This window comes from Sapajus apella, unplaced genomic scaffold, assembly GCF_009761245.1.
Source record: "Sapajus apella isolate SASKATOON/1434 unplaced genomic scaffold, GSC_monkey_1.0 scaffold166, whole genome shotgun sequence".
Taxonomy (NCBI): domain Eukaryota; kingdom Metazoa; phylum Chordata; class Mammalia; order Primates; family Cebidae; genus Sapajus; species Sapajus apella.
In genome coordinates this window covers 295,183-306,751 of record NW_022437106.1, presented here as the reverse complement: position 1 = coordinate 306,751, position 11,569 = coordinate 295,183, and the positions used below count along the sequence as shown (strand labels likewise).

Here is an 11,569-nt window from a genome sequence, read left to right as displayed (position 1 = left end):
TCACCGTGTTGACCAGGATGGTCTCGATCTCTTGACCTCGTGATCCACCCGCCTCGGCCTCCCAAAGTGCTGGGATTACAGGCGTGAGCCACTGCGCCCGGCCTGAGGCCACTCTTGATGAAGGTTGGACTCCTTCCCTCCAAACAGCTGGTCCCACCCCAACACTGCCCCATGCAGGGGGCTGGGACCTAGAGATGAACTGTGCATGGATCCTAACCGGGAACCCCAGGGTCACTGCAGACCAAGTTCCAGGCGCCCTGAGCTCACCAGGGCAGAGGACAGCCTTGCTGGGAGAGTCCCTGGAGAGGAGGTGAGAGTGGGCTGGGTCCTGAGGGATGCGCCGTTCCAGGTGAGGGAAGCCTCAGCAGACACAGATGCATGAGGGTAGGGGTCTGCCCAGTCCCAGGGGGGAGTGGGGCCTGGTCTGGCATGAGCAGATCCAGTACACAAGTCAGACCAGGTGACAAAACCCCAGGATGATGGGGCCCCTTGGTGTGAGAGCTTCCTTCCTACCCTGGGGCCAGGCTGCCCAGCGGGTTTAACTGGCACAGAGGAATGGCTGTCAAATCTGCTCTCAGGAGTGGAAGGGTCTCTGAAAATCAGGAGGAAACTTCATGGTACACAGAGAAAAGTCCAGAGTTTAAATCTTTGCTCCTGTGTGAGCTTGGGCAAGCTGCTAAACCCCTCTGAGGCCTGGTTTCCTCATCTCTATAACGGGGTCACAGATACCAACTCTGCCAGGTCATTAACTGTTAAATGAGGTATTACATGTCAGCTACATGCCCGGAACATAGTTAGAACTCCCCCCCAACCTTTTTTTTTTTTGAGATGGAGTCTCTGTCACCCAGGCTGGGGTACAATGGTGTAATCTCAGCTCACTGCAACCTCCTCCTCCCAGGCGCAAGTGATTCTCCTGCCTCAGGCTCCTGAGTAGGTGGGATTACAGACATGCACAACCACATCCAGGTAATTTTTGTTTTTAATAGACACAGAGTTTTACCATGTTGGCCAGGCTGGTCTCGAACTCCTGACCGCAGGTGATCCGCCTGCCTTGGCCCCGAAAACTGCTGGGATTACAGGTGTGAACCACCGACCCCAGCCAGAACTCACTAGTTTTGTTGTTGTTGTTTTAAATAAAAAACTGAGCTGTAAACCTTCATTTGGAGACAGGGATCAGAGAGATTTATGGGCCAAGATGGCCCAGCAGCACCCAGGAGGTGGAACTTACAGAAGCACCAGGTCAGGAAAGGTCATGTGGTCTTGGGGCAGGAAGGAAGATGGGAAGCTGCCAGCCCCACCCCCCATCAAGCCCCTGCAGCAGCACTTCAGGTTCCAGACTGGCTGGCTTCCATCTGGAAGTCCCGATTTGTGAACCTAGAGTGAAACCAAGGACTCCATATCTTTACCATCACCCCCTTCATGGCCAAAGGACTGTGCTGTAGAGCCAGGCTCCCCAGCCCATCTGATGCCACGTGTGTGTGCGGCGGTTGCTTGGCTGCTCATACCTGTGATGACAGGGCGGGGCGGGGGGGGCACCTCCCACAGGCACACACGCTTAGAGAGTCCTTTCTGATACGGAGCTGAACTGCCTGCCAGTCACTATACCCAAGCTCTTTAACTGGCCTGTGCCTGCTTTTCCACATCTGTAAAATCGGTGTCAGCAGTAGGACCCAGTGAACCTTCAGACACAAATTGCTGCCCTTCAGGGACTGGGCCAGGGCCACGGGAATGAAGGCTTTACAAGTTCCCAGCAGGACACCTGGCCCTGAGCAGTGGAGAGTTTCATTAGGATCACCTGGGCCCTGCAGTGGGGACGGGGGACCTGCTGAGATTCCCCGTGAAGCCTGAGTCTATAAACCTGCAGGACTGACACAGCTCTTTTGGAAGCAGCAATTTACTTGATGATGAGTAATTTCAAAATGTTACTTTTGAAAAGATGCTATTTTTGTACTAAAATGGAGCACAAGGATTTGACTGCAAAATTCACCTGTTCAAAATAAATGATAAGACATGTAATTCCTTACAAACCCCAAAACTCAGGGGTCCTAGGGTGGGGGTAGTTTTCTGCAGGGTGAAGACATTTCCTGCATGAAGTCCCGGAAGCCCTGCTCTGGGCTGACAGTCTATTTGTCCACTCACATTCTTAGACAGGTCCCAGGGGCTGGCCCGGGGCTACCGGGATGACTGGAGGAGCATCCAGGGCTGGGGGGAGGGGGTGACTCCCACACAGCAGGTGCCCGAAGGTAGGAGGCTGGACCTGTGGAAGGTTCTGGTGTCAGTACCGTCTGGACCACAAGATGGCTTTGCTGGAATGCTGAGTGCAGATTAATCATGGTGCATGGGAAACTAGCCATGGGCTCGGGCCCACTCCTGCCCTGGCCTGGCCCCTCTGTGATGGGAGAACCGGGGCAAGAAGGGACTGGATCAGGTGATGGTCACACATCCTGGGGTCCTTTCGCCTCTCTAGGGGTCTCTGAAGGCAGGAATGGAGTGCCTGAACTAGTGTCAATATGTCTCAAAGCTGCTGTCAGACACTGTGTTTGTCCCTGATGTGGCCGCCCAGGCTCATGGAAATGCCAAGCGCCTGTCTCTGCTCCGGGCTGACATCACCTCCGCGTGGGAACAGAGCCTGTGCTCATGCCGAGCGCATCGGGATTGGCAGAGATCTGCATCCTTGTTTGGTTTCAAAACAGGGGACCCAGAAGGCAGACTCATGAAAGATGCTGTTGTCGGAGGAAATTTCAGGAGCTTGGCCTGAAGCCCGGCTGCACTTCAGCTGTGAAGAGGCAAGAACCACGCCCGCTGCCCTAGAGCTGGGCTCTGATGAGGCTGCAGGTAGCGCCAACTCAGCACCTGCTTCCAGCAGGGTCCAGGCCAAGCCCTCATGGCATAAGGGTGGCCACAGGCGTGTGGTGGATGGGTGGACATCTTGGTTAATGCTCCTGTCACCTGTCCCTGTCTCCCCATCAGTAGGGCAGGGGCAGCTCTCACTTCTCACAGCTATGGCCACTCCATGTGTTCAGCAGTCTGAGTGGGCTGTCACCTCATTTTGTACATGAAAAACTAGCCCAAGTAACTACCCAAGGTCACACTGTCCCCTTCTCCCTGACTCATGCCATTGCCTCTCCGTTCCTCCCTGACTCACGCTATGCCTGTGCAAGGGGTTGCTGCGTGTCTGGCAGCGACGCTGGGGCTGGGACCTAGTGGAGTAAGAGACAAAGCCCTTGCTCCCATGGAACAGGCGAGAGGCGACACGGACAGAGGCAGAGCGAGCGTCCCACGGAGGGAACAGAGCAGGGAGGTGTGAAGGGGCTGGCGGGGGGTGGGGAGGTGAGGGAAGGACTCTCTCTGAAAGGGGCATCTGTGCTATGACCCGAGGGACAAAAAGGAACTAGCCTCATAAACAGCACAGTCAGGTGCTTTTCCCTTTGATGTCAGAACAGCCTGGAGTCGCTCCAGACAGGCCCTGCTACCCCAACGGCCACTAGCAGGGGACACTCTGACACGGGCCTTGTGGGGAGCCTGCTCTGCAGCTCTGCTGCCAGCTCCCGGCTCATGAGAGAATGAGAGGACCAGACCAGGAAGGAACAAGCCCTAGTGAGGATGGCTCACGGGGGCTGCAGTATGCCCAGCCCACCTGCTCTGGCCCTGGGACAAGCTGATGTCTGAGGGCCAGGACCTCCATCAAGCCAGCGACCTAGCTTGGTTTTGGAAGGGACTGATGTCTTCAAGGAACAAGTGGGCAGGGGCAGTGAGTGTTTTCTGGTTCCATCTGGCCCTGCCTCACTGCTTTCCCCACGAAGGCTATGGGAGGCAGACAGGCTGGAGAGGGCCACCTTGGCCTGCCTTGTGTCAGATGCCACCTGAGTACATGGACAGCGGCAGCGACCAGCCCAGGGCTGCACAGCTCTGCCTGGTTGTGCTGTTCACTTTCCTTGCCTTGACTCCTGGCCCTTTAAGTCCTCAAACTGACTCCCAAGCTTCCCCTCTTGCCTTCATTTCCTTCCAGGAGAGAGGCTCAAATGCAGCTAAACACCACAAGGCTGGAGACAGGGGACACAAAGGAGACAGGGGACACAAAGCCCAGCGTCCCGGCCCCACACGCTTAGAGCAGAGCAGGTGCTGGGAGAGGCCTGGGGCCTAGAGTTGCATGGTGGCCGCCTGTGACCAAGATTGTGCCTGAACCTGTCTGTGCCTCAGTTACTCACCATGCTTCTCTCTCTCTGGTGGAAGCGCTGACACCACAGCTCCAGGGGTGATCAGGGACCATGGTGGTCATCAGGACCCCCGGTGGCTCGGCTGGGAAAGCTGAGGACAGATCCTGGAAGGAAGCTCTGCAGGCACAGTGCCTGCCCAGCAGAGAGGGGAGGGGACATCCGGGACCCTCTGGCCACACCAGACAGAGAGTGGCTTTGTTCCTAGGCAGATGCACTGATTTGGTTTCTGTTGCAGAGGCTCTTGTTAGAGGGATGAGTTTTTTTTTTTTTTTTTTTTTTGAGACGGAGTTTCGCTCTTGTTACCCAGGCTGGAGTGCAATGGCGTGATCTCAGCTCACCGCAACCTCCGCCTCCCGGGTTCAGGCAATTCTCCTGCCTCAGCCTCCTGAGTAGCTGGGATTACAGGCATGCACCACCATGCCCAGCTAATTTTTTGTAGTTTTAGTAGAGACGGGGTTTCACTGTGTTGACCAGGATGGTCTCGATCTCTTGACCTCGTGATCCACCCGCCTCGGCCACCCAAAGTGCTGGGATTACAGGCGTGAGCCACTGCGCCCAGCCTGAGGGATGAGTTCTTAAGTCCCAGAAAGCAGGACGAGGTACTCTATGGACTGGTATTTATAGAATATCCTTTCCTAAACCCAATAAAGCAAACTAGCTGGCAAGAGGGCAAGGTCTCTGCCCTGGTGACCTGAATACTGGGTGCCCACAGCACCACTCACACCCCAAGACCCTGGACTCCCGCTCAGGAAGAGTGGAGTCGGCACCACAGCCCTGCCACTGCCCACGGGCTACAGGGCTTGGCCTATAGAAGGGAAAGCTCTGTCACCCCCTCCAGATGTGTATGAACATCTGAGAGTGGGCCCGGGAGGTACCAGGCAGGCCACGTTTGCCCTGGGCTGTGGGGGCAGCAGCGTGGAATGCAGCCAGAGGCCTGGGTTCCAATCCCAGCCCTGCCACTGAGCAGCCTTGTGAGGGGAGTTCTTAAACCTCCAGGGCAGTGAACAGGGGAGGCGTCCGCCTCCCAGGGCCACCGGAGTGACAGGAGGCATGAGCAACAGCACTATTAATATCACAATGCATAATGTCACCATTTATTACTTCCTTACTGCATTAAAAAAGTGACCCCGTTTCTAGAGACCCAACAGCATCACACAGGCATTCTTGGAAGAGAATTTCTTTTGTTCCCAAGCCTTTGTGACTGACTTTAAATCCTCTCAGTTGCAGAAGAGAGATGTCTTCAAAGTGGGGGGTGGGGGAGTGAGCGAGGGCCCTGGGCTGAGACCTGTTTTTCTTCCGTTTCTGCTGTGGCTTCCCACCTTTCCCTGGTTCCACACCAGGCCCTGCTCTGCCACAGGAAAATGGATTCCTGGGCCACGGAGCCATCAGGCCTTTGACTTTGCAGGACCAAGCGCCCTGGAGGCTCTGCGACAGTGGCCAGTCCCTGGTGCGCCGGTCTGGAGAACGGGGGGCTGGGAGCTGGGGAAGGTGTGGGGAACCCAGGGGGCCCTGGATACTGATGAAATGGCTCAGGTCTGAGCTCTGGCTGCCCCACTGATTGTGTGGCTTGGCCAAGGTGCAAGTCTCTTGGCCTGCTTCCTCCTCTGAAACAGGAGTGGCAATCCTGGCCGACAGCCCTGGTGGCACCCCCTACCCACTGAAGGCAGAGAACACGTGTGAAATAGTCTAACTCAGGCCCTGAGTCAGGCCGGCCCGACCCTTCCCTATGCCTCCCAGGGTACTGTGTCTCAAAGAACCTCCTCTCTCCTGGAACCACTGTCCACTCTTCCTTCTTTCAAATGAGTCCCCCAGCCTGACTCACAAGCCCTGCTTCCTACCCTCAGCTGGGAGAGGTCCCTCATCAGTGGTAAAGATGGTTCATCTCAGCCGCCTTCCAGCCTACGGTTTTTGCAGCACCAGAAGGAAAACACAAGGCAGGCACTGGCTCACCCTGGCTCAGGCCTGAGGAGAGCAGCCCCTGCCTCAGCCCGCTGGGGCCGTCCTCACGTCTCCCACACGCCCACCTCTGGGAAGCCCAGGCCGCCCACCTCTGGCAGCTCCAGGTCTCTTAGACCACTTCTCCCTGTTCCTTTCCACCTGACCTGCCCCCTCTGTGGCCATCCCAGGCCTCAGATGCTTCCCTGGTCCTCTTCAATGTTTACCACAGATGACACACCAGGGCAGGTCCAGGGATGGGGCCCAGCCAGGGACAGAGGCGGTCACCAGCCTAGGTTCCACTCTGAATGCAGGAGCACAGGGCCATGAGGCCGGAGAAGCCGGGGACTACTGCCCCGAGGTGAGAGGAGGGGTTGGTGGGAGGAAGGGTGGCCTTGGGAGACAAGGGTCTGCTGGGCCTGCGACACTCAGGGTCCACAGGGTGCCTCTTCCTGCTCTGCAGGAGGCTGCCGGGGAGGCTGGGGCGGCTTGCAGGCCCACTTCGGCTTTCACACCTGGCTCTCTGCTGAGAAAGGGCGATGGTCTGGGCTGAGGCCCCTTGGAAGGAAGTGGCCTTCAGCTTCCTGTGTGGTGACAAGATGTGAACCACAGGTCCACTCTGCACCCATACCCTCCACTGCCCCGAGAGCCATGGGAGAGAGTCTGGTGCAGGCTGAGGACGGTGCCTGCTGGCCGCTGCGGCACAGGCAGATGTTAGGAAAAGGCTGGACCCCGTCCTGCCCCACACCAGGCGCTGCTTGGGCTGTACTTGGCTGCCCTATGGTGCCGTCACCACGCTCTGCTCGCCATGGTCCACACTCCAGAGGCGGTAAAACTCAGCAAAGTCCACATAGGGCTCAACGCGGCCGTCCTCGCCAGGCGGGAGTGAGTGGGCAGGCCGGGAGCGGAAGAGGCCCCCGTCGGAGCTGGAGCTGCTGCTCTGCGTGTGCGTGTTGGTGGACTGCAGGGTTAAGGTGGGGCTTTGGCTGTGGGACAACAGGGCAGGGAGTCAGTCAGGAGCAGCCAGGTCAAGGGGGCCTTGGCTTCTAGCCCGGGAACAGAGAGGCCCCTGCGTCTATCAGCCCCTCAGGCCACAGGCCTTTCTAGCAGAGGTGTCCATAAGAGCTGCTCCAGCAAGATGTTCTTAGGAACAGATAAAAAGTCAAATTTAAAAGCACCAGCTGCATGTGGGTACTTTAATGAACTAAAGGTAAAGAAAATGGGGCCAGGCGTGGTGGCTCACACCTATAATCCCAGCACTTTCGGAGGCCGAGATGGGTGGATCACCTGAGGTCAGGAGTTCGAGACCAGTCTCACCAACATAGTAAAACCTCGTCTCTACTAAAAACACAAAAAAATTTAGCCGGGTGTGGTGGTGTGCATCTGTAGTCCCAGCTACCCGGGAGGCTGAGGCATGAGAATTGCTTGAACCTGGGAGGTGGAGGTTGCAGTGAACCATGCCATTCATTGCACTCCAACCTGGGTGACAAGAGCAAAACTTCATCTCAAAAAAAAAAAAAAGAAAAAAAAGAAAATGGAACACTAGGTTCAAACGCCTAATAGCCACAAGAAGTGTCTGGTGACGCTATGCCGGGACAGCACTGACACGAGCCCTCCCCCCATCACAGAAAGTTCCACCGGGTGGTGCTGAGCTACAGACTGTACACTGCCATCTCTCTAAACCCAACCCAATCCATGCCCTACTCAGCAGGGTGGGCAAGGTGTCTTCTAGAAAATTTTCCTTCGCCCCCCTCCCCTTCACTCCCTTCTCATCAGCTGGGTGGGGACAGGCACCCACCTTCTGTCACAGCTGAACTGCCTGTTAGTGCTGCCCAGCACCAGCACAGGACCGGCCCAAGTCCGGACCAACTATGGCTCCGATGCTGAAGGGAGTGAGGGACACAGGAGGAGGGCGGGTTATCCTGTCTTGTCTAGGGCCACAGCGGTTACTCTGCTTTGTGGACACAGCTGGAGGACTCCTCCAGGCAGCCTGGCAAGGGTGCTGGAGAGGCCACCCCTACTGCACTCGGGATGCCCACGGAGCTTGCTTGGCCTGGCAGGCATTTCTAGCCCTGTGGCAGTGGTGGCAGCATCTATAACCCAGAGGCAGAGGGAAAGGAAGGCCCCCTGATGAGGCAGAGGCAAACAGGCCACCCACCCCCTTCCAGGCCCCTTCTAATTGGCCACATCCTGTGCACTCCATCCTCAGAGTGGGCTGGGTGTGGCATCTCTATTATACAAAGCAGGGCTGGAATGTGGAAACCAGATCCAGGTCCCCCGGTGTGGGGGGTGCACATTCCATGGAAGTGAAGGGGGTGGGGTATACTCCAGACCTGTTAGGCAGGTCTGCAGCTGGAGGGGGCCTGTCGGCAACACCCTCAGGCTGCTGCCTCCACCTCGCCCCCTGCTCTCAAAACCAGAGAACTTACTTCAAAGCTAAAATCAGGTACATTAGTCAAAAAGCATGGGCTCTGACAAGCCAGTACAGGCCAGACAATGTCCCCAAGCAAGGACACCACAGGAAGCTGCCCCACATCATGCCCAGGTGGAGAATGAAAGAGAACCTTCAAGGCTGGGCGCAGTGGCTTACGCCTGTAATCCCAGCACTTTGGGAGGCCAAGGTGGGCGGATCACCTGAGGTCGGGAGTTCGAGACCAGCCTGACCAACACGGTGAAGCCCCATCTCTACTAAAAATACAAGAAAAATTAACCAGGCATGGTGGTGTATGCCTGTAATCCCAACTACTCGGGAGGCTGAGGCAGGAGAATTGCTTGACCCGGGAAGCAGACGTTGCGGTGAGCCAAGATCTCGCCATTATACTCCGGCCTGGGCAACAAAAGTGAAACCGTCTCAAAAAAAAAAAAAAAAAAAAAAAAAGACAACCTTTCACTCAATGAAACCAGCAGACAGGGCTCACAAGAAAATCCAAGAAGTAGGCTGGCACCATCAGCTACCTGACCCGAAACCCCAGCTGGCCCAGCAAGGGCTGCCTCTTCCTCCTGCCTCAGTTCCTAGGGAGACCTCCCTCACCAGGCACAGAGATGGGGAATTTGAGACCTCAGGGCATCTCATCCACAAGACCTGGCTCCATGGTCATTTCTGTCCCAGTGCCATAGGACACACATAGGGGTGACAGGGCTGGGGGTGGCTAAGTTGGGGAGGGACTTACTTGGTGAGGGTGGGGGTAGCTTCATCCAGGGTGGAAGCGCTGTGAGCCCCGTTGACCATCTGGCCCTGGGAGGGCATGACAAGGGAGAGGGTCACGCTGGTCTTGCTGGTGCTCTGGGCACTGGAGTATGGCACAGACACAGGATACACTCGTCCCCCTGCAGCTTTGGGAGGAAGAGAGTGGGGGTCTCAGGCAGCAGCTGAGGAGGAACCCAGGGTAGCGGGGGCAGAGGTGCTCCATGGCCTGATGGGGTGGTGCCTGAGGGCTGAGTGTGGGCAGCAGCCATGCCCGGCTCCCCAAGCCTAGCGCGGTGCCCTGCCCCTTGGGACAGCTTACGGGGAATTTCCTTTGGCAGAAACTCTTCCAGGCCGGGCTGGGAATTCATGGCAGTAAAGTCTGCTCATGTTTGAGGTACCTCAAGGAAAGGGTTACTGCCTGACTTTCCACGGATGCTTTAATCCAGAGGATAAGTTTGCTCCCAGTTGAGGCTGACCCAATAAAAATATGGTTGCAATAACAACAGGCCAAAGGAACTCCAATAACCCTGGTGTCCATGGGAGAACAAATCTGTCTGTGGATGCCTGAGCTTTACCTAAGGTTTGCTTGTTTAAAACAGAAAAAAAAAAGTAGCCCTCAGGAACCAAAGGTCTTAGCACTGAGCAGCACTCGGGGAGCCCAGCAGAGAGCAGCCACCTCTTTTTCTCAGAACTTGGTTGAAGAATTACAAAGGCAGGGGCCAGGCGCAGTGGCTCATGCCTGTAATCCCAGCACTTTGGGAGGCCGAGGCAGGCAGATCATGAGGTCAGGAGTTTGAGATCAGCCTGGCCAACATGGTGAAACCCCATCCTTAATAAAAATACAAAAATTAGCTGGGCATGGTGATGTGCACCTGTAATCCCAGCTACTCAGCAGGCTGAGGCAGGAGAATCACTTGAACCCGGGAGGCAGAGGTTGCAGTGAGCCGTGATCGTGCCATTGCACACCAGCCTGGGCAACAAGAGCAAGACTCCATCTCAGAAAAAAAAAAATTACAAAGGCAAAAAGCAAAATGTCCTTCTTCCTGCCCTGCTCCGGTGCAGCCCTGGGACAGACAGGCTTTGGGGCCTGACCATCTGTCCACAAGCCTAATCTCTTCGAGGTCCCTTCATTCTTAGCCTCAGTTTCCCCCTCTGGAAAACAGGGGTACCACCTGTTTTTAGGGTTGCCAATGAGGACTGAAGGAAATAATGCAGGTCGTGCTCCTGGCACACCGGAGGCGCTCAACCCGTGGTGGCCATCATCTCTACTATGCGGCTTCACAGCTCTGTGAATTGCTGGCTGGTGCACTCAGGTTCTGGGAGGTTGCCGGGACAGGTGGTATTATCCTCATTTTACAGACAAAAAAGCAAAAATCAACACGCAGCACAGAGAGGCTGAAAGTCAAGAGAACCTGGGTTAGAGCCACTCAGAGCCAGGCCTCCTAACTCCATCTCTGTTTCAATCAGCCTTGGCTGTTCTGCACCCACCTCTGGTCCCCAGATGGCATCCCCAGGCACTGCCTGTCTGCACAGCACACGTACCTGGGGCCGGGCTTGTTGTGGGCTGGCTCATTTCGCCCAGCGGGTAGCCAAAGTTCCTCACCAGCAGGGTCATGTCCTCGTGCCTGGGGCAGAACCTGGCACGCTCCCCACCGCTGGCGAAGGTGTCGCTGTGGATGCGCTTCACCCGGTCCACCACCGCCTGGGCTACTGCGTCGAGTGAGGTCTGCTTGGCAAACTCAGTGTCAATCATTGCGGCAATCTCCTGGGGCAGGGGCAGGGGGAGTAAGAACCTGGTAAGGAACTGGGGGCGGCCCGGGAGGCGTGGGCCATAATCTCAGAGCCCCCAAATCAGGAGATTTAGTGGTCAATAGCCCAACAGGTGAAGGAAGTGCCTGCCAGCCAAGCTTGCAATCTGAGCCTTTCAAGGTATTCAGGATAATCCTTCTGGAACTTTCTCATTAGGAAGTGTGTGCCCTTGTGATCCCTGTGATTGCTGGGTGCACACCTCTAGGAGGGGGAGAACACCCACCCCACTGGGTGATTGTGAGGATTAACAAACAATGGTGTGAAAGCGCTCTGGAGGCCACTAAAAAGCCCAGTACAAAGTGTCATTATTTTTTTTTTTTTGAGACGGAGTTTCGCTCTTGTTACCCAGGCTGGAGTGCAATGGCGTGATCTCGGCTCACTGCAACCTCCGCCTCCTGGGTTCAGGCAATTCTCCTGCCTC

At 56.2% G+C, this 11,569-nt stretch overlaps 1 protein-coding gene across 1 annotated transcript in view; it reads right to left on the bottom strand.

The window, feature by feature from the left end:
* Window positions 1–5,283: 5,283 nt before the first annotated feature.
* Window positions 5,284–11,569, bottom strand: part of TAB1 (TGF-beta activated kinase 1 (MAP3K7) binding protein 1) — a 32,288-nt gene continuing 26,002 nt past the window's right edge. Inside the window, exons 9-11 of the mRNA XM_032267109.1 lie at window positions 10,882–11,104; window positions 9,323–9,485; window positions 5,284–7,138 (exon numbers count right to left, since the gene is read on the bottom strand). Coding sequence (XP_032123000.1) covers window positions 6,931–7,138; window positions 9,323–9,485; window positions 10,882–11,104 — 594 coding nt within the window. The 3' untranslated portion in view covers window positions 5,284–6,930. The remainder of the gene's footprint in view (window positions 7,139–9,322; window positions 9,486–10,881; window positions 11,105–11,569) is intronic.